This window comes from Malassezia restricta, chromosome III (assembly GCF_003290485.1).
Source record: "Malassezia restricta chromosome III, complete sequence".
Taxonomy (NCBI): domain Eukaryota; kingdom Fungi; phylum Basidiomycota; class Malasseziomycetes; order Malasseziales; family Malasseziaceae; genus Malassezia; species Malassezia restricta.
Window position 1 is genome coordinate 1024874 of NC_040195.1, and position 20828 is coordinate 1045701.

Sequence of the window (20828 nt, forward strand, 5' to 3'; positions counted from 1 at the left end):
CTATGTTACCTGCATGTACGTCGGCGGCTGTCAGCAGCTCGCGGAATTGGATACGGGTTCGGTGGGCAAAAAATTCTGTCGCGGTAAGTACGATCGGTCGAGTTGTTACACGTACGCCAACGATCATGGTGGGAATCTGCGGTGTTAGTTAGGTAGATCCAACGTACATTCCACTTGTCACGCCGAATTGTAAAACTAAAGCAGCATGAAATATGCCGCGACGTATATTTCGCTGCCTCATCCGACGAGGTGGCAGTATGTGAGCTGTCCGTATCTGTGTTCTGGGTATCTTGAGGAGATATGCCTCCCTCGGACGATCGCGAACTGTTCAATCCCGAACGCAGCGCCTTGTTTCGTGTCTTGAGGGTACACATGGTAAGCACTGCCTTCTGACTCGAGTCAAAGCACACGGAGCCATATTTCTCCCAGTAGTTTACTGCGCTCTCTTCGGCCATCAGCTCATAAATACACAATCGGCCATCGCGGAGCGCTTGGATTGGCATACCAACCAGCTCAGAAAACTCCTTGTTTCCCTTGTAAATTTCGCCCGTACGTCGCCACAAACACGCCGGAATGCCCTGGATCGAAAATACACGGTCATAGTCCAGAAGGAGTCGCTCGAAAGCTTCCTCGACACAAATCAGGTCATAATTTGTGAGACTCTTAGATAATGCGATAAATACGGGCTTAAAGACAGAGAGCGGACGTAGTATACGGCGACGCGAAGCCGGCGACACATTCTTTTCCATCCATTCATTCAACCGAGCATAGCCATGCACATGATTAAAAGGGCGCAACAAGCCAGTCTCCCATTTGGCACGGATGACCTGTTGGAGTCGTTCGTCACGACTTCCATCCGTTTGGTCCGCGGCAGTAAGCAAAAATCGCTCGGTCTTGGAGTCGGTCGTCTTGCTAGGAGACTGTCGATTCAGTGTTGCCAGAGAATCCGTACTGGATGAGTTGGTGTCCACACCACTCGACAGGGAAGGTGCTGATGCTGACAGGTCCATTGGGCGTTCGCTCAACTTGTCGGGATCCAATGTTCCACTAAATGAGTGCCGCCGGTGATGCGACGATGACGACAGCCCCACAGAAGACGAGGTATTGCTAAGTGTGCCTGAATCTTGTGATCCAAAGGGTAAAGTGGATATCATAGGGTCATCAGACTTGAGCGGCAGGGACAAAAGCTCATTCGAACGCATCACTTTATCATCATCTAAAGAATTGAGGAACTCGTTTAGAGTGTCAAGTTCACTGCCACCTCCTGCATCTCCGGTTTGCTGAGAGGTGCCTCCCAAGCCAAGCCATGCTGTTCCGCCCAGCTGAATGCCCGACATCTGAGTCGATGAAGGCGCCTTATCAGATTCTATCCCAAGAGTTGATTCGCGCTGCGCGGCAAATACGGTTTGGGCTGGCGCTGACTCGGCGAACGGTTCCATGCTCACATTCTCACTACTGCTGGGGGGAGTAGCAGTAAGGCTCTGAAGCTGTCGAAAAAGCGGGGACGTCGAGTCCACATCTGTTTGCTTAGAGTTTGGGATAGATGAAGAGGGAGTCTGGGCCGTAATAAGGGAAATGTCTGAGCCTGCTGGCGTATTAAAGGTCATATCAAGTAATCCTGCATTAAAAGCATGATTGCTTGGCAAAGAAACGCCAGTTGGAAAGCTTTGGGGCTGTGTTGACTGCACGAGGCCGTGATCCAAAGGCAGCACATTGGCGCTTGATGCAGCGGACGAGTCATTCAAGTCCTGGGGTAGTACGCCCCGATTAGCAGCGACCTGGTTCATATTAACAAGCGCATATGGCGAGATCATGGTGTTAGATGTCTGTGCCACTGCAGGCACGGAGGGTGGTGGGGGTCCCTGTGAAGGAGTCACTGCGGCAGTCTGCTTGCGCGCAGATCTGGAGCGACTTCCATGCGTGCTGCTGGTCGTGGACTCGTTACGACAAAGATGGCCGATATCTCGCTTAATGCAGCGCTGACAAGGCCTATTTTCGTCGCACGTCATATGGCTTCGGCGGCAGTAAATGCAAGCCATGTTGACTTTGCGACGCGTCGATGGCTTTTTCTTTGCGGGTGGTGGAGCGTCGGCCGTCTGCTCTTGTTTCAGATCAGCATTGACCGGCAAGCCATCTTGAGCTCCAGTGACCGAAGCATCACAATTTTGTGAGCGCGACATGTCGGTCCGACTTGATGCAGTGCCTGTCAAGAGGATGGATGAAGTGCGAAAGAATTTCTGTTGGTGGGTGGTGGTTGGAAGGATCAGGGATGAGTGTGGAGGTCACAATCCGTTGCCTCAGGGCAGCTAGAGGGCGACCAGAGCCGAACTCTGCGATGGCCATGATTAGTCAGCCCTCGCAATGACAGGCTGTCAGACGCATGGCCACCGCGCCACTTTTTTTATTTTTTTTTAACCTGCTTCGTTCTTTGTCGACGACCCACGCCATACTCGAAGGTTGGAGGTCTCGAAGCACTTGAAGACATGTTTGCAGCGCCTATGGTACACGATGATGTGCGTGCATTCACGCCACCACCGGACAATGTAACTGAGCTGGCCATGTCACCTCTAGCTAAAACGACGCTGGAAACACTGCTGTACCGAGGCTCGACGGCCGCACAGCTTGAGACGGTACTGGATCAAATTGATGTTGACACATGTGATGCAGACGGCGAGAACGCATTTTTCGTGGCTGACCTGGCTATGGTGTACCGCCAGTATATGCGCTGGGTGCGGGAGCTGCCGCAAATCATTCCCTTCTACGCAGTCAAATGCAATCCAGAGCCGCTTGTGCTGCATCTTCTCGCGGCATTAGGCCTTGGTTTCGATTGTGCATCGAATGGCGAAATACAAAGCATCATCGATATGGGTGTCTCACCGTCACGGATCATCTACGCGAATCCATGCAAGGCATCGTCGTTTGTGCGTCGCGCAGCATCACAGAATATTTCTTTGACTACGTTCGACAACATTGATGAATTGTACAAGATAAAGCGCTTCCACCCAAAGTGCAAGCTGGTTGTGCGTATTCTCACGGATGATTCAAAGAGTGTGTGTCAGTTGGGTATCAAGTTCGGTGCGCCGCTCGCTGATGTGCCGCGTCTGCTGGCCAAGGCGCGGGAACTCGAATTGGACGTTGTCGGTGTAAGCTTTCATGTCGGTTCAGGGTGCTTTGATCCCGAGGCGTACCGCGATGCCCTGTGCCGCTCACGCAAGGCCTTTGATATGGGCCGCGAGCATGGCTACACGTTCGACTTTCTCGATATTGGCGGCGGCTTTGAACACGACAACTTTGAGGCTATAGCCAAGGTTGTGCGTTCAGCACTGTTGGACTACTTTCCTGACCATGAATTTGCGCCGGGCGGCTCGCTTGTGCCTAGCGGGCTGCGCATTATTGCCGAACCCGGCCGTTTCTTTGTGTACCACGCCTTTTCGCTTGCCACGAATATTATTGCTCGGCGCGTGTCAGAGTCGAGCCAGGACGACGAGGACTCGACGCGGCCCAAAGCCATGTACTACCAAAATGACGGCACATACGGCGCATTTAACTGTATTCTATTCGATCACCAAAATGTACAGCCCAAGGTGCTCTCGATGCAGCGGCAGTATGTGTATCAGGCTCACCAACACGCACCGGGCGTCCAACAGGACCTGTGGCCCTGCAGCGTGTGGGGCCCGACGTGCGACAGCATGGACTGCATCTTGCCGCTGACGCACCTGCCGCGCACACTTGACGTGGGCGACTGGCTTGTATACGAAAATATGGGCGCATACACCTTGTGTGCATCCTCGACATTCAATGGACTTGCGCGGGCGCAGGTGCGGTACACGATCGGTTGCGACGCCAATGAACAAGACGGCGCGCCCCTGGCGGTGCTGCGCTTGCTCGAGTCGGCGGGTGTCGCTCACGCGCTGTAATAGGTATGATATGTATAGTATGACACGTTAGCGACGACGCCGCTTGGTCCCGATCTGATGAATGTGAATCAGGTCGGCTTCCACTTCGAGGTCCTTGGCCGCCGTCAGCTGACTAAGGCACCGCGCCGTGTCCCAACGCAGGCGACCGCCTCCCGACGATAAGAGGGGCGTGGCGGACACGGCGTCTTCGTCATCGCTGCGATCCGGACTGGCTGAGGTCGAAGTGGCGTTTGAGTTGGCCGAGGAAAGCGTCCTGGACGACAGCTTGGATGCCGCCTCTTTTTTCTTGCTGCTATTTTTGCCGGAGGCTGCCAAGTTGATGCCGGCCAGTAGCGAGCTCTGCGACGCAAAGGTCTCGTATAGCGGTAGTCGGATACTGCTGCCGTCTGAAGCACTTTTGCACAGGAGCATACCATGCGCATCGTTGTCCGCCTTGGCCGACGTAATGGTCGTTGTGGCATCGGCCACAGTCCATCCCAGCAACTGGGCCACGGCTTTGGCGATGCGTGGGTACCCGTTCGCAAGCACGTCGTCATAGTCAAGTAGCTGTCCAATCCGTGCCGGCGTGCCACCTGCAGAGCCGTCCTTGTTGCGCAACTGTCGCGTTGAGTGTGGCCGCTGCGTTGACTCCACGATAGGGTCGCCAGCAAACTCGCCGCTATCGCGTTCCTCTTTTAGACGCTTCTTGCGCTCTTCAATTACACCCAACATTTTGTCGCGAATATTTCGTTTCGAGATACGCGCTTCGTCTTCGGCTTTGGTACTCTCTGTATCGTACGTATGTTGGCTCCGATCGGACATAAATGCAAAGTACAGCGATGCCTCGCGCAGCGAGCGTTCTCGCCAAACTGTCTGATCTGCCAGTTCCATCGCGTACTCACGCACGTAGGATGGACGCATCATCAAAGCATGGTATGTCGATGTAAGACCCAAGAACGCATCCTGATAGATGGGCTCGCGATGCTCCAAGACATCCCAATGGACACGATCGAGGCGCTCAAGGACTTCCTTGCGCTTACGATCGCGCTTTGATGCAGGTGGTTCAGCCATATGCGATGGCGGCATCGGCGGCATTGCCATACGTCGGACGGACGAGGACCGAGGCTGTGGCATGGTCGGCATTCGACGCGCCAAAGGCGGAGGTTCTTCATGCACCATGCCTACAGGCATACGCGGCTCGTGCGGCATCATTAGACGATTCGCGCCGTCATCATGCGGCATGGGTGGCGGCGGCAACTCATGTGGCATCATGTTGCGCATCGGTACATAGTCCATCGACTCGGGCGGATACCGCGACAGCGGCGGTAATGACACAGGATGTACCTGCATGTCGTGCATAGCACCGCCAGTATACGCTTCATGCGACTCTGACATTCCGAGCGGTGGTAATGAGCGGGGTGGCGGCGGGTGCGCCGGTCCATGGTACGAATAGTATGTGGGCGGGTCAGGCACCGGGACTGGTATCGTGTGGTAGTAATAGCCTGGGCGCACATCACCTTTAGCGTCCATGGATCCATGATACTCTGTCTGTAAGAATGCAACTCTTGAGGACATACCGTTAGGTGGCGGCGCCGGCACCGCTTCATAGGGCATCATGGTGGGACACGACAGCCGTAGCCCTTAGGAGCACAGGCACCTCTCTCGAACGAGGTGCGCATAGTGGAGGTGCTCGGCCGAGTGTAAGTAGCCCTGACCGTCGGGCCTGCTAGGAAAGGGGCCAGAGCCATGAGCCAAGGGAAGATTGCCTTTTGTACGACGATCACCACGACCATGTTTGCGACCAAGGCAGTGCGATTCGTTCCCTCGGCCATGCGCGCCAGCACAGCCACCAAGTTTTTGCGCACAAAGCGCACGACTAATATTGCTGGTCTTGAGATTCATCCCGATCCGCTGCCGGAGCTTGTGTCGACGTATACCCATACGCTGAATGTGCTCAAGGGTCTGCCCGAGTCTGCTGTCTTTCGCCAATCGTCGGAGGCTGTGACGCAACAGCGCCTTGATATTGTGAAGGAGGCCATGACGCCCACGTCGCGCGAGACTGTGTACGGCTCCGAGGCCGCCATTGACCGTGTCGTCGCCGCTATTGACGCGGGTCTTATTGAGGAAATCGTCGACCAGGCGAATGACGAGTTCCACCTTGCTACCAAGATGATTGACTGGAAGCCGTACGTATCTTTTTTTGCTGCTCACACACCCACAGACACGAACCACTTCAGGTGCCCGCTCCCCCTGGTCAATGGAATACGTTCAATATGCAGGCTGCCTCGGGCGAGGGTCACTAGAGCTGTCGATAGATCTCATAAACACGATCCGTCTTGGCTGTGTTGCGCCTTGGTCTCTTATTTTCGACACGTGCCCCTCTCTTTATCGTCGTACCATGACGCGTCATTCGAAACAGAATTCCGCCCAAGGCCATTTTACCTATGCCGAGTACCAGTATGTACGAGCGACATCTTACCTGTAAGAATGCTCAAGGACCGCTGGGGCTCACGAAGTTTGCGCCTGTCGAAAGAAAATATGCGCGCGTTCAATGCATGTCACTTGTGTCTGCAGACAGCACAACAGCCTGTATGCTGTTTCGAAGGACACCTATACTGCAAAGTATGCATTCTTTCTGATCTTTTGAAGCAGAAATCGGTTCTCGCCGAGCACGCGAAACGGTGCGAAGACCGTGCTCAGGAAGAGCACAAGGAGGCAGCCGAAGTCCAGGCTAGTGCCGATGCTGAGCGAGTGGCTACTTTTGAGCGCAACGAGTCACTCATTGCTCCTGGCAGCAAACGAAAGCATGAAGAAACGGGTGATACGCCACGCAAGAGGGCAGAATCTTCTGATGCTGCGTCTTCCATGCCGGCCTTCTGGCTCCCAAACATGGCACCCCAGGCACACGATCAAGGCGCAAAGAGTAGCCCAGAGCGAGCCTCTACGACACTATGCACTGCTGCCAGACCCCACAAGCTTCTGGCTAAGCATCTTGTCCAAGTCCGCTTCAGCATTCGCCCAAGGGATGGCCAGGACCAGACGTTTTGTCCCTGTTGCAAAAAGGAATACACGAATGTGTCTCAAACGTATGTGCTTCGCCCCTGTGGGCATGTTTTCTGTGCATCGTGCACCGCGACCCTGGTGACCAAGCCACTCGAAGAGTCAGGAAAAGCTTCCAGCTGCCCCGAATGCAGTACGAGTATCCAAGCGCGACGTGACGTGATTCCGCTCGAGCGCGAAGGAACGGGTTTTGCCAGTGGCGGCAAGTCGGAAGTGCACACCCAGGGCATTGCCTTTCAAGGCTAACTACCTACGTCCTCGACGGAGAAGCGCTGTTAGCACAACACCGGTCACTGTGACGGCACCTCCAAGGAGAGCCATGCCAATATACCCCTCTTTCGCAATACCCTGCTCGATTAAGGCATGCAGGCTCTGTGCTTGTGAATTATTCGGTTCGCGTTCCAACAGGAGAGCATTGAAGCGTTTCGCCTCGTCAAAGTTAGACAGCTTGTAATGTCCGAGAGCCAGATAGTACAGACATTCTCGGCGGCGGGGCGGGTCCGTGCGGTAGATATCGGTCAAAAGGGCGACACCTTGCAGCATTTGGTGGCGCTGCGTACTTTTGATCAGGGCCCATGCATAGTTAAACTTGGTCTGAGTCGTGATATGCCCCGATGCTGCCTCTGCATCATACTGATCATGCAACACCTGCAGCTCAACCGGAGACAAAGACGTCTCGGCGTCGACCACGTACGGCAATGTCATTAGGTGGCGGAGTCAACGCGTAGGTGGCGCTAGCTGATGTCGATCATGGGATATATGCAGTCGCGGTCCTCGCAGGTGGCCAATGCCTCACCTCTTGACTAAGGACGGCCATGACTGCGGAACAGGACGCCGAGCAGCTCTGGCTGGGCGAATTGCGTGTCCAAATTATCGATCCGCGGAAGGAGACGCCTGGTGCTCAGCCGCAAGAAGATGGTGATGAGGCAGCGTCGACGTCGACACAAGGCCGATCACCCACGTTTGTGTCTTATGGCGTGCGCGCTGAAACGACGCTTCCTCACTTTTCACGCTCGCACATGGTGACTCGTAAACGTTTTCAGGACTTTGTGTTCTTGCATCATACGCTCGTGACAGATTTTCCTGCGTGTATTGTGCCGCCATTACCGGACAAACACCGCATCGGTACGTATGTCTCTCCTCATTTCTAGGTTACTTGACGGGCGATCGATTCAGTGTGGAATTCATCATGCGACGATGCATGGAGCTCCAGCTCTTCTTGGAACGCATTTGCAGGCACCCTATTCTGCAGCGCGCCGAGATTGTGCAGCGGTTCCTGGAGTCAAAGGAATGGCACATTGATATGCATACACATGCGGGTCATCGCATCGCAAGTACATCGGCAGCGGATGCGCTGCCGCTCCCACCACCAACGTCTTCTGGACTGCTAGAGTCGGTGAGCGACATGTTTGTGAATGCTTTTACGCGTGTCCGTAAACCAGACCCACGGTTTGTCGCGATTAAGGCGGATTTAGAGGGCGAGGAGGACCGTGCTACGCAGTGGGAGCGTGTCCTCTTGCGCAATCGGATGCATGTATCAGGTACGTGTTCGGGTTCGATTCCATCGTGCCTCGTTTATGCGTGTGAGATCTCGATGACTCATGCAGGCGTGAAGTGGCGGCTTTTGACGAATTGTATGCTGCACATTTGGGCGCCTCGACTGAAGACTTGACCTCTGATTACCACGATGTAGCAACAGCGTTCGAACAGCTGGGTGAACTAGAAACGGGCATGACGCAAGACGTACAGCGCACGGGTCAGGCATTGCACGAGTTTGCTGAGCTCGAGTCGCGATTCACCTTCCGTGTGCTGGACGATATGCTCACCATGCTTCGTGCGAAGCAGACCTATATCACTGCTCACAAAACGCTACTCAAACACCGAGAAGCGAAGCAACTTGACTTTGAAGGGCTCACTGACTATCTGCATTCGACGGTCACAGAACGCGACCGCCTCGCCAACCTCGGCACACCCGATGGCGAGCCTGTGCACGGCAATGTCCGCGGCAAGGGTATGCGCGGCTACATGCGCCACATGGTCGACCGCGTTTGGGGCGTCGACGAGGAGCAGGCGCGTATTGATCGTATGCAGCGCTTAGATGGCCGGATTGATGAGTTGCAAGACGCCGTGTCACAGTCGCACGCACAGTCGCAGGCTTTTAATCAGCACGTGGCCAAGGAGCACTATATCTACGAGCTTGGCCGTCGTCGCGAGGTGCAGCAGTCGCTTAAGCTGTACGTCGACGGCCACGTTGACATGTATGAGCAGGGCGTCCGCATGATGGACGATCTGATCCGAGCACTAGAAAGTGGCACCGCCGACCCGGAGGAGCTGGCGGGAAATGACACAACCACCACATCTGTATAGTACGACTACGATTTTTAGTTAAACATGCTACCAGCCGTCGGCTGCATCATGATCGGCTCAACGCCACCTGTGCCGCTTGTCAGGAGTTTGTTCGCAAAGGCGCCAGGTCCGAGAATAGGCGTGTCGAGATCCTCCTTCTCTTTCGCCGAATCCTTGGCTGCACGCTCACGGACTTCTTTTTCAAGAGCCAGGAGCTTGGTGCGAGTGTCGCGTGCCTGTTGGATTTGGTATGGCATAGTAAAGTCGGATAAGGCGTGGCGCCACGATACTTCCATGACAAAGTCGGGTGCGAGCAGGTCGTAGCATGCAAAGAGCATAGCTGCGTAGCATTCCTTGTTGCCCGTCTCGACAAAGTATTCCAGCAATTCCTCGGCCACCTCGGACACGCCTGAATGTGAGGCCGTCTCGATGGCGTCACGGAAGAGGGAATCGGCCTTGGACAACGAAATACTGTCGTCAAAGCGGTCATTCTTGCGGTACAGATGCGCAGCAAGACGACGGAACTCGAGCAGTTCGTGGTCCTTAAGCCGCGATGCCAGCGCCAAGGCATCGAAGTTGTCATACGCATCGATCGACACACGCAACGTGTCATAATCTTCTTCCTCAATCAGCAAGTCATTGTATGCATCGTTGACAGCCTCCAAGTTTTGCGGTTGAACTGACATGAGGTACGAGCGAATCAGCGGCACGTTGTCGTGGTCATGCTTCTTGAACATACGAACAACACGCGCGTGGTCAATGCGCTTGACGAGCACCGTCAACAGGTCGTTCAGCAACAGTGGGTGCTGCTCCAGGTAGAACGTCAAAGCGCGGTAGTAAATCTCAACGTTGGCAACCTGGGGTAGCACAGCCTTGAACTGGTCGTGGTCCCACGCATCCGAGCAGTGTTCCATAATCGTAAGCGCCGCATTGTCCGGCTCGTCGTACTTGGTGTAGAGGAACACCAACTCGCGCCACAAGTGAGCCTTGTCTGTAACCTTGATGAGCTGTGGCAGGTTGCTTCGCGACCAATACAGCTTGAGGTATTCCATCAGACGCTCAGGGCGGTACTTGGCGAGGGCAATGCCCATCTGCGTAAATACACCCATATGCGCACGCTCCAGTCCCAAAGCGGACTCAAGGAGGTCGAGAAGCTCGTCAAAGTAGCCCTTGACTTCGTAGGCGCGGATCAACGTTGGCACATCTTCAGCGTGAGGCACCACAGCTAGACCTGCAATGCGCGCGAGCTTAAACTCGCCCTTGTTAAGGCATGCAGCGTGCATTTGCTTCCACACAGACGTGTTACCAGCCTTACGAGCGGCCTCAATCGCACCGGGGAAATCATTGAGGTACACGAGGGTCGTGGCCAGACGCGCATAGTTCGATACGCTTGAGAATAGCAGACGCGATGCCTCGTAGAGACCGTCGTTGAAGCACTTCTCACCCACATGCAGCACATCGGCCACGTTGGTCATCGAAAGGAACTCCTCCATATCAGAGAGGCGGTGTGCCTTGGCCAGACAGTACGCGTACTCCGTGTCGACCTTGGGCTCACGCGTTAGCTTACGGGCCATCTGCAAGTAGCGGATCAGCTCTTCCTCACGACCAGCACGCTCGGCAATCTCGATGACTTCCTCAAAGTTCGATGGGTCCTCTGCGCGAACGTACGAGTCCATCGCGTCTTTGACACGCAAGCCATCGAGCTGAGCTTTACCAAGGCGTGACCAGATCTCAGGCAAGTTGAGCTTGTTGGCAAAGTGTTGCGCGCGGTCAATGGACACGATGTGTTCTACCAGCACGTCCATCGCATCCGTGTTCTGACCAGCTTTGGAGTAGATCTGGAATGCCTCTTCGAAAAGTCCGTGGTCAATAGCAATCTTGGCAATCTCATCAACGTCATAGCCCGAGAGACGCTCAATGTAACCCGTGACCTTGGCCTTGTCTGTGCGGATCGCCGTGAGCATCAGCAAATTCTTCAGGCTGCGGTTATCACTGAATGCAGATGGTTGCAGCACAATAGGCTCGAGCAGCTTAATCAGCTCGTGGGGCAGGTCTGCAGCCATGAACGCCTTGACGGTTGTCGACACGTCTTCGGGGTTGGTCGATTCAGGCACGGCCACGGCCGTCACTTGATCAATCAGGGCGCGGCGATGCACATTGTCTTCTTTCAGGACAGTCGCCCACAGCTCTGGCTCACGACGCAAAACAAGGTAGCGGGCCTGATGCTTGTACATGGAGTTATCGTTAGTGATGGCGATAAGCTCAGCATCACAGAAGCCCTTGGCGTATGCAATGTAGGCCAGGTACGGGTCACGCTTCTCACAGTATTTACCGACGATAAGGGGGTCGTACAGGTTGTTTTCCTTGAGAAACGCCTCAGGATTCTGGTTGCTGTCAATGCTGATCTTGGCCATAGCATTGTACAGTGCCTGATCCTCACTACCCGACTCGATTTGCTTCTTGAGCCAGGGCATAATAAGCTTGAGCCTGTTGCGCTTCTCGACCTCGTCGGTAAGCTCATCTACAGGGATGGGGCCCGTCACAGACTCGAGGATGTTCTTGATGACACCCTCGTCGCAATCCACATCTAGCAAGGCACCGATAACCTGAGGCGTGCGCGTAGAGTTGACCTTCTGAACGTACACCTCAATGTAGTTCAGCATCATGTTTTGGTACAGGTACAGCACCAGGTCGTGCACATAGTCGAAACGGTCGCACACAATAATGAGAGGTAGCTGGTCTGGCAGTTTAGCCTCCTTGAGGAAGTTTTTGACTTTCTCGGGGTTGTACGCGTTTGACTCGCGACAAACGCGCTCGACTTCGCGCATCTGACCTGTCCGTGACGCAGCCTGAATGTATTTGAAATGTACCTCTGAGTCTTCACTTAGGTTCACAACTGAACCCAGGTAGTAGTACAGACCCTCAAAGCTGCGGAACTTTTCGAACATCGTAATCAAGTTCGAAGAACCCAATAAATCCGAGTACTTGGTGGCGATCTGCACGACGACCTGCAAATTCTGGCGGATGTTCGCGCGCAGCATTTCGTACAGCGACTCGAGCGATTGCTCCACTGTAAGACGTCCAAAGTAGTTGACCAGCCACTCGTTGTCGAACAGATTGGAGTGCACTACCACGCGCTTGATATCAGCGAGGTCATCATAATGTTCGAGGGCGCGCTGCATGAGACCTGCTTTCTCGCAGAGGCTGGCAATGCGAGGACGATCGTAGTGCGTAAACATCTGGTTGCCCAGAATCGCATCAGCCACCTGTGGTGCGTTCAGCAGGTTGGCTTCGAGAAGACGCGTTTGCAGATTGGCATGCTCTGGCAGGTCATCCTTAAGAGCGTCGAGCAGGAAAGACGTTGCCTGTTGCACGAGATTCTGGCTCAGGAATATGTCGGCGACACGTTCCACGTCCACAAGTGGGCCGTCTTCATCCGACACGAGACTCGACGCGAATTCAGCTCCTTGCTCGGGGTTCACACGCACAACGTGACGCAGAAGCGTTGCATAATCAGGTGTGTAGCCCACCTTCTTCGAATACAGCACGATCTTGTTAAATTGGCCCGTCTCGGCGAAGCAGGCCACAACCTTGTTGGGGACATTCGCGCGCAAGTACACACTTAGGGCCAGGCTCATGTCTTGCATGCGCACAATATCACCCAACTCTTCGCTGCACTCGATCTTGTCTTCTTTGAGCCACTTTTCGAGCAAGTGCTTGCGCCCCTGCGCCAGGACAGGCTTGGAAAGCTCCAAAGACTCGTGCTGGTTCAGCGAACCACTTTCGAGGAGCATGCCGAAGTACTGCAAGATGGGCGAGAGCGTACCAGGTTGACTCGGCACCTGCTTCAATTGCTCAATCATTTGCGGCGTACGTAGAATACCACGCGGCGAATTTGCCGCAATCTTGATAGCCTCCGTGTACTGGCCTGTGCTGAAGAGCGAATGGAACTGTTGCAGGTACATCTCGTCTGCACCCGGCAAATTGCCGCGAGACGCTAGCTTGAAGGCCAAGTCGGTGTTGTTGAGTGTGCGTAGGATGTATGGAATAATGGTATCAGCATCAACCGAGACCGACAGCACCTGGCCGCGGCGGTTGACAGCAATGATACCGTTGGAGCTCTTCTGCTCAGCAGCCACGAACACCGTTTCGCCCGAAACGCGGTTCATATATATACATGCACCCGTCTCAAGATCGTACAAGTGAATAAAGCCGTACTTGGTCATCAAGTACACAATGCCGTAGCGCTTGCTGACCTGCATTGCAACGGGGAAATCGTTGGTCGCCTCATCGGGGAAGAATACATCCACGGTCTTCTTCGAAAAAGCAGGATTTTCTGGAGCATGGTCAATTTCGACAATGTGCAATTTGGCACCAGTGGACGTGCGCACGGCAAACGTAAAGAGCTTGTAAGGCACGTTGGCGTCCTGTGTCTTGAGCTCAGCAAACGCAGCGGCATGTCCATCAATAGGCTGCGAAACTCCACGCTCCTTGCTGTACAGCTGCATTGATCCTTTGATACGGAACGCATTCGCATCAACCGTGTTGCTCGAGATTCCAATGAGGACCATCCACTTGCCATCGGCCGATGCACGATAGTTGATAATTTGTGTGTCTGCCAAGCTGGCATGACGATCAAATACCTTCTGCGGCGCAGCATCGTCTTCAATGCTCCAGTGGTAGACACTGGACGTTGTGACAATACCAAGCACCGTAGCTGAAATCCAGCGCCAGTATATCACGTCCTGAGGTGACATGTGCGACTTGAGCTTGGCCTTGGTCTCCAGATTGAACACCTGAAGCTGGCGTTGTAGCTTAAGCGCCAAAATATTCTCTTCAGGGTTCATGATTGCCGAGTCAGCACTCATGGGTCGCCGGACCATGTTGTGGATATTGTTGAGGTCGACAATCGCCACGGAGTTGCCCGACTCGCCGCTCTCGCGAACACACACATACTTCTCCGACTCGAGCGTTACATTGGCAAAAGATATACTCTCTGCTGCAATGCCCAGCTCTTGCAGCTGAACATGCTCCGCAAAGTTGATCGGCTTGTCCGCTGCCATGTCGGAATGGTGGACGCCGTAAGAGAGGTACACGACGATGGCGTACTGCTTCACGTCGGTCGACCTGGGCCGCGGGGGCCTTCGGCCGAGGCATGCCGCGTGGCGCGGCGAGCGAAGAGCTTACGTCACTCCACTTGTGTTGGGAATTATGCCAGGCCGCGCGGTCGACGTCGTCGATCACACGCATTCCTTCCTCTTGGTTGTCAACGCCGCGCACAATGGCAGACGATTCCAAGGATGTGGCCCTAGCAGAATATAGCAAGGCGCTGCAACAACATGAAACGATATCCGAAAACCTGAAAAATTTGAGACTTAAGTTGCGCGACAGGCAAGCCGAATATGACCAGACAGAGGAAGATATCAAGGCGCTGCAGTCTGTCGGACAGATCATAGGAGAGGTTTTGTGTCAACTGGACCCAGAGCGGTACATTGTGAAGGCGTCTTCAGGACCACGATACGTGGTAGGTGTGCGTGCGATTGTGCCGCGTTCGAAGCTTGTGCAGGGCGTGCGTGTTTCGCTGGATATGACAACGTTGACCATTATGCGGATTTTACCTCGCGAAGTGGATCCGCAAGTCTACAAAATGAGTACAGAAGATCCAAAAGGTGCCTCGTTCGCTGGCATTGGTGGTCTTAGTGAGCAGATTCGTGAGCTTCGCGAGGTGATTGAGCTGCCGCTGATGAACCCTGAACTTTTCCAACGTGTGGGTATCAAGACGCCAAAAGGTGTGCTGCTCTATGGCCCACCAGGTACGGGTAAGACGCTACTTGCACGTGCAGTTGCTGCGACGCTCGAGACCAACTTCCTCAAGGTTGTGGCGAGCGCGATTGTCGACAAGTACATTGGTGAAAGTGCGCGTTTGGTGCGCGAGATGTTTGCCTACGCCCGTACCAATGAGCCATGCATTATCTTTATGGATGAAGTGGATGCAATTGGTGGTCGGCGATTTAGTGAAGGCACGAGTGCTGACCGGGAGATTCAGCGGACGTTGATGGAGCTGCTAAATCAAATGGACGGATTTGACCAGCTGGGCAAGACGAAGGTGATTATGGCCACCAACCGACCCGATACACTGGACCCGGCGCTGTTACGACCAGGGCGTATTGACCGGAAGATTGAGATCCCGCTGCCGAATGAACAGAGCCGTCTTGAGATTCTGAAGATCCACACGCGGCCGATCGCCAAGCGCGATGAGCTGGACTATGAGGCGATCGTCAAGCTGTCGGATGGCTTCAATGGGGCAGATTTGCGAAATGTGGCCACAGAAGCTGGTATGTTTGCGATCCGTGCGGACCGTGACTATTGTATCCAGGAAGACTTTATGAAAGCGGCGCGCAAGCTGCAAGAGGCGAAGCGGCACGAAAGCAAGGCGGACTATACGGTCGTCTAGGATCACTGCACCCATCCCGACTGTATCCAGGGATCGGGTGTCATGAGAATGTTACGATCAAGGAACGTGAGAAAGCGCATACGGTACTGTCGTGGCGTGATAATCGTTGGCTCGCCCTTTCCGCCGCCGCCGAGGATCGCCGTTTCTTTGACGAAGCTCTCGACACGCTTGTCCCATGTGTATGTACGCAGGTAGTCGATGATACCGATCACCATCTTGTTGCGCGAAGTGTCCAGAGCCATGATAAGCGAGTAGTCCATCACATTCATCTCGGTGAGGAAGAGCGAGTCGTTGTGCAGAGCCGTACGCAGGATGCGTTTTGAGTGTTCGCGCACAAGAAGGGGAGAAGATTGCGCTCGTTGCATCAAATTTTCATCTTGCAGTACCTCGTGTGGCTGACCACTTTCCTGTACGAAGCGATGGCGTGTGCTGCCTTTCAAGTCAAAGATGCGGTCGACGCTGCGTCCATACAGCAGATTTTCCATGACCATAAAGTCCATTTTGAAGCTGCGACCTGTGTGCGTATTCTTGAAACCGATGCGAAAGTAGCCAAAGATCTTGGTTAGTGCGGTAGGCCGCAATGCTGATTGACACTCAGCCAAGTATGTGAAGTACTGTGGCGCAAACTTGGAGAAACCATCGAGCTCAGTTCGAGAGAGCTGCTTGACGACAAAGCGGTCGTCGCGGGTCTTGAGAAATGCTGAGCCTGACTTGCCGCCGCGCGAGTCCCATTTGAAGCAGCGTGAGAGTGACTGAACAAACTGTTCGGCACATCCACACATATGCCGCAGGGCATCAAATTGCTCGGCGAAAAAGATCTTACACCACAGCTTGATCGTCTCGGTGTCGAACTCATACAAGTAGTGCGACCCGTCAGCATGTCGCAGTTCTGTCAACGGAGCATCAGATCGGCTCTGCCGCGAGTTGGCGAGCTGCTCGCGGTAGTTTTGCGAGTCGAGTGTAAAGGCGATGATCGAGCTTGGCTCGTCCTCACGTACGACGACGCGTGCATCGGTGAACACATGATCTGTCGGCGAGAATGGATACGTCAGCGGGAAAAATTCGTCGACGGGCAGAGGCCATGCCGCTTTTAGCAAGTGAAAGAGTTTAGTACGCTCCGGCTGGGACGTATCCGTCATGTCGACGTTGCCTTCTTCGATCATTAGGCTCCTCGACGTATCGTGGTAAGTGTCATTTTCTGTACTTGGAGTGCTGGGCACGGACAATTCGATCAGGGTATCATGAGTGGATGGCTGAGGCGTTTCAATCGGTCGCGAGCCAAGCCATGCCTCACCACGCGTCTGCTCAGGACGCAGGTCGTCTTCGTGATCGCTATCGTCGCCTCGCACTGCATCTCGCAGGCTCTTGAACACTTCCACTGTCGCGTGCGTTGTGGTGACGGGGCGAGCTCTGTGCATACGCGATGCTTGCTGCTCGGCGTCTCGTGTCATTTGCTCGTACTGCTGCGTGAGCATTGCGACTTGGCCCGATGGATCGCGACGAGGAAGTGGCCGGCGCGGCGACTTGGACGGCGACACTTGTTCCACGAAAGACGGCGTGCGTTCAGGGCTGGCTCGCACAGGCTGCGGAGCTATTATGTCTGCCTCTGGTGGGTCATACTGCGCCAAGAGACGCTGCTTATCCTGGTCGCTCTTGGGAGCGTGTTTCTTGAAGTCGAGGAACAGATTTTCCCACTCGACCACGCGGTCCTGGAGCGTGCGACGCACAGCATTCATGGTGAGCTGGCACATGTCCTTGTCTGATTCACGGTAGGACTCGGAAATGGACTTTTCGATTTCAAATCCATCGGCCATGGCGAGCTGCACCATCTGGGTGAGAAGGGTATCGGTATGCGTCTTGAGGCGTGCGGGGAGCATCTTTGCCGCGATTTGGCGTTGCAAAGCGTCAAGTCGCATGCAAACAGAGCGCCAGTACAGCCGGTTCTTATCGTAAAGCTTGACAGCCTCCGTATTCCGCAAGACACACATCTGAGTGTAGTCAATGATGAGGCGCGTGGGCGGCACGAGAATGTCCCATGGCTCGATCGTGTCGGCATGGAAGCGAATCGCGAGGTTTCTGAGCGCAAAGTACCGCACCGTGTTTTGGAAGTAGTCATGCTCACATACCGTCGAGTGGCACGATGAGTTCGGGTAGCACTGCAGCTCGAGAAACTTGGCAAAGCTCAAGGACCAAGCCTCATCACTAAGGCGTGTCATGGGCGTTGAAGCCTCACACACTTTGCAGTAACTCCAGCACAGCAGTTCGTGTTCGCAGTCGCGCAGGGGACACGGAAAATGCTCCACGACCATTTGGATCTGTGTGGTGTTGTGGGTATAGGTCAGGTAGTGCACGAGATTTGCATGCTCACAATGGCGTGCCTCGCATGATGCCGCGTGCTCATCACATGTGCGCTCAAGAAACTGGCCGAGCGGCTCATCATCGACGCCGTAAAAGTCAGCACAATCAAAATGGGGTCCCATGCAAGTGTGTCGATTGACAGCGCACGTTTTGAACACGAGGGCCACGAGCTTTTGGTGCGCAAAGGGCGTCAGCATTTTCGACATGCCGGACACACACGCGTGCCAGCATGCCTGGATGCTTTCGTGCTCTGACTCCAGGACGGCGACCTCGGTAGGGGCCGCGTACGTCTCAGGCGCACACAAGACGAGTCCCTGCGTCGGCACGTCTCCCTGGGCGTCCGTGTGCTTGTATGTCATGCTCTTGATGGGGAGCGCCTTGAGGGTGCGTATGCGGTCGTTGACATACTTCATGCGGGTCACGAGGTAAGGTGGCGGCAGAACTGCTGTGACGGAGGCACTAAGCAGGAGACGCTGGTATTTTTTGAGCGTCTCGTCAAGAATAATGTGCCGATGCACGTCTTCCTCCTCGGTTGGCATAGGCGCAGCCAGCTCGCTGACGGTGTGAAAGTTCATAACGGACCAATCGAGGGTCGCACCCATATCGCGGCGCACACATTCCTCGAGTTTCAAGTTGTAGCCGACAAACACCATCAGAGCGAGGATGGCCTTGATGCGCCGTAGTTTGGGCTGGATGGTGCCGCGGAGTATGAGGGCACAGCTGACTTCTTTGGACGCGACTTCGACGCGCAAGAGTGGTTTGCGCTGCTCCGGATCGCCCGCCTGCTGGTACGTATCGATGGAGATGCACGCACACCGACCGAGGCGTGGCTCGAGCGAGAGCCGGTCAATCGAGGCAATCACATCGGCCTGCGTACAGTGCGCAATGGTATCGATGGCTGTGCGCTTGAGGCGCGAAAAGACAACGATGCCCGCTTGTTCAAACATGCTGAGGGCGATATGTGACACGCCTTTTTCAGCCATCACAACGTGGGGCCGCTGCGCCGTGATGCGAGCCACGAGAATGCGCAGAAACTCGTACTCTTGCGCCATAATCGAGTCAAGTGACATGAGCTGCTTCGCATTGCGGTGGTACTCGATCGGGAATGTAATTATCATGATGCGGGCGTGGTGTATGGGCAGGAACGATGCCATTCGGCGCGTAGCGACATTCTTCGTGCAGACGTACCCATCGAGGAACTCGCAGTCCGACACACGTCCACCGGGAAAGCACTTGATTTTGACACATTGGCGAATATCGGTGAGGTACATGTTGCGTGTGCGCACGCGAATACGGTCAATCACAGCGAGCGCAAGCAGCTTGATGGTCTCTTTCCATTCGGCGACGTGGCCCACATGCTCGGCCACCAGGAGCTGATGTAGCATGCGCAGAAAGTACACGAGCGAAATGGCACCAAGGGCCGTGCTGGTGACGAAGCGCGACGTGCCACGCATTAGCTTTTGTTGCGCCGTGCTCCGCTTGATCGGTGAGGGCGGTAAGGGTGGAAGCGATGCAAGGGCCTCGGTCGCATCGCGCGGCGTGTGCTGCGGTGATGGCGGAGACGTATCGGGGGAAGGTGGCGGGATGTGGGCAGGTGCCTCGATCAAATCAGACGCATGTGTCTCGATCTCATCAAGACCGGATCGGAACGGGGCCACCTCTGTGGCTAGCGCTTGTGGCGCCTCGGATGCACTGAGGTCACCGAGCACTTCTCTGTAGCGGTCCTCCAGCGCATCCGCCTCATCGCTGCCAGCCACGTCGCTTACGACGTCATCGCGATAAGGAAAGGCGTCTTTGGCAAAGAGCGTCTTGGCAGCAAACTGGGACTGAGGCGTATGTACGTCATCGAGGTCCGGCACAAGGCCGGGCGATGGCGCCAACAGGGGCTGCCGCTGGCTCTTATCGCGCGCCTCCGCATCCATGCGCTCACGCCGATCGTACTCTTCGAGCATGGTATGGCACTGGTCACACATCCGAATGGCATGCTTCTGTCCCCACCGCGCACCAGGCACGAGGTTCGAGGCGCAGCGACTGCAAAAGATCTGTCCACAGATCCGGCAGTGGTGCTTTCGACGCAGCGACGTGAATGGCATAAGGCAGTCGCGGCATTCTTTCGCCGTATCATCGGCCATCCAGTACTTGCGGCTGAGCCCTTCGCCACGAAAGCGGCGAATCCACATATCAGCGCTGGGCCGTACACTGGAGGTACCCTCGTCACCCGTCTCGGGTCGCTGTGACAAGGACTGCGTATCATCAAGCACGTCGCTGCCAAGAGGGAAGCCAGGCACGCCACTTATCATACCTCCCAGCGTGGACCATGCCTCACTGCGCCCTGTATCGATGGACGTCGTATCGCTCGCCTCGCTCGGCACGACCGGCGAGGCGTGGATGGGCGCCATGCTCAGGCTGGGCGGAGCGGTGCGAAGTGGCAGAATGCGACTCGCTGGACTCGAGTTGTCAGGGGCGCGCCGTGGCGTGTGTCGTTGTGATGGGCCGGATGGACCGGCGGCGGTGGCGACGTCGCTCTCGGTCTTGGACGGTGGCGCAGAAAACGCCGTGCGCATACGGTCAAAGAGCGACGTAAATGCAAACGAAGATGGCCGATCATCACTATCATCGAGCAAGTTAAGTGACACAAACTCATTCGTCATGGGCTGGGTCGTCGGCCCGTCCCTGGCCATGCCCGTCGTGTCACACGGCCAAATCGCACGCGG

At 55.1% G+C, this 20828-nt stretch overlaps 10 protein-coding genes across 10 annotated transcripts; 5 read left to right on the plus strand and 5 right to left on the minus strand.

Moving 5' to 3' along the window:
• Positions 1 to 30: 30 nt before the first annotated feature.
• MRET_2259 (zinc cluster transcription factor Rds2) lies at positions 31 to 2180 on the minus strand (the record flags this gene model as incomplete). The annotated part of the gene is made up of 3 exons (XM_027628886.1): positions 31 to 75; positions 116 to 136; positions 168 to 2180. The coding sequence occupies 3 exons, from the start codon at positions 2178 to 2180 to the stop codon at positions 31 to 33; spliced, it is 2079 nt and encodes a 692-aa protein (XP_027484156.1).
• A 303-nt stretch (positions 2181 to 2483) lies between these two features.
• On the plus strand, positions 2484 to 3917 carry MRET_2260 (ornithine decarboxylase; the record flags this gene model as incomplete). The annotated part of the gene is made up of 1 exon (XM_027628887.1): positions 2484 to 3917. One exon carries the CDS (start codon positions 2484 to 2486, stop codon positions 3915 to 3917), a length of 1434 nt encoding a protein of 477 aa, XP_027484442.1.
• A 27-nt stretch (positions 3918 to 3944) lies between these two features.
• Positions 3945 to 5513, minus strand: MRET_2261 (Sds3-like protein; the record flags this gene model as incomplete). Its single annotated transcript, XM_027628888.1, has 2 exons — positions 3945 to 5440; positions 5474 to 5513. The coding sequence occupies 2 exons, from the start codon at positions 5511 to 5513 to the stop codon at positions 3945 to 3947; spliced, it is 1536 nt and encodes a 511-aa protein (XP_027484136.1).
• Positions 5514 to 5687: 174 nt separating this feature from the next.
• MRET_2262 (NADH dehydrogenase (ubiquinone) 1 alpha subcomplex subunit 5) lies at positions 5688 to 6199 on the plus strand (the record flags this gene model as incomplete). The annotated part of the gene is made up of 2 exons (XM_027628889.1): positions 5688 to 6082; positions 6118 to 6199. 2 exons carry the CDS (start codon positions 5688 to 5690, stop codon positions 6197 to 6199), a joined length of 477 nt encoding a protein of 158 aa, XP_027484135.1.
• Positions 6200 to 6383: 184 nt separating this feature from the next.
• Positions 6384 to 7202, plus strand: MRET_2263 (nitric oxide synthase-interacting protein; the record flags this gene model as incomplete). Its single annotated transcript, XM_027628890.1, has 1 exon — positions 6384 to 7202. One exon carries the CDS (start codon positions 6384 to 6386, stop codon positions 7200 to 7202), a length of 819 nt encoding a protein of 272 aa, XP_027484134.1.
• Positions 7203 to 7661, minus strand: MRET_2264 (mitochondrial fission protein FIS1; the record flags this gene model as incomplete). The annotated part of the gene is made up of 1 exon (XM_027628891.1): positions 7203 to 7661. One exon carries the CDS (start codon positions 7659 to 7661, stop codon positions 7203 to 7205), a length of 459 nt encoding a protein of 152 aa, XP_027484133.1.
• A 110-nt stretch (positions 7662 to 7771) lies between these two features.
• Positions 7772 to 9323, plus strand: MRET_2265 (sorting nexin-4; the record flags this gene model as incomplete). Its single annotated transcript, XM_027628892.1, has 3 exons — positions 7772 to 8081; positions 8108 to 8497; positions 8572 to 9323. The coding sequence occupies 3 exons, from the start codon at positions 7772 to 7774 to the stop codon at positions 9321 to 9323; spliced, it is 1452 nt and encodes a 483-aa protein (XP_027484132.1).
• Positions 9324 to 9337: 14 nt separating this feature from the next.
• Positions 9338 to 14365, minus strand: MRET_2266 (clathrin heavy chain; the record flags this gene model as incomplete). The annotated part of the gene is made up of 1 exon (XM_027628893.1): positions 9338 to 14365. The coding sequence occupies one exon, from the start codon at positions 14363 to 14365 to the stop codon at positions 9338 to 9340; it is 5028 nt and encodes a 1675-aa protein (XP_027484131.1).
• Positions 14366 to 14583: 218 nt separating this feature from the next.
• MRET_2267 (26S proteasome regulatory subunit T4) lies at positions 14584 to 15756 on the plus strand (the record flags this gene model as incomplete). Its single annotated transcript, XM_027628894.1, has 1 exon — positions 14584 to 15756. The coding sequence occupies one exon, from the start codon at positions 14584 to 14586 to the stop codon at positions 15754 to 15756; it is 1173 nt and encodes a 390-aa protein (XP_027484130.1).
• A 2-nt stretch (positions 15757 to 15758) lies between these two features.
• On the minus strand, positions 15759 to 20795 carry MRET_2268 (1-phosphatidylinositol-3-phosphate 5-kinase; the record flags this gene model as incomplete). Its single annotated transcript, XM_027628895.1, has 1 exon — positions 15759 to 20795. One exon carries the CDS (start codon positions 20793 to 20795, stop codon positions 15759 to 15761), a length of 5037 nt encoding a protein of 1678 aa, XP_027484129.1.
• Positions 20796 to 20828: the final 33 nt, after the last annotated feature.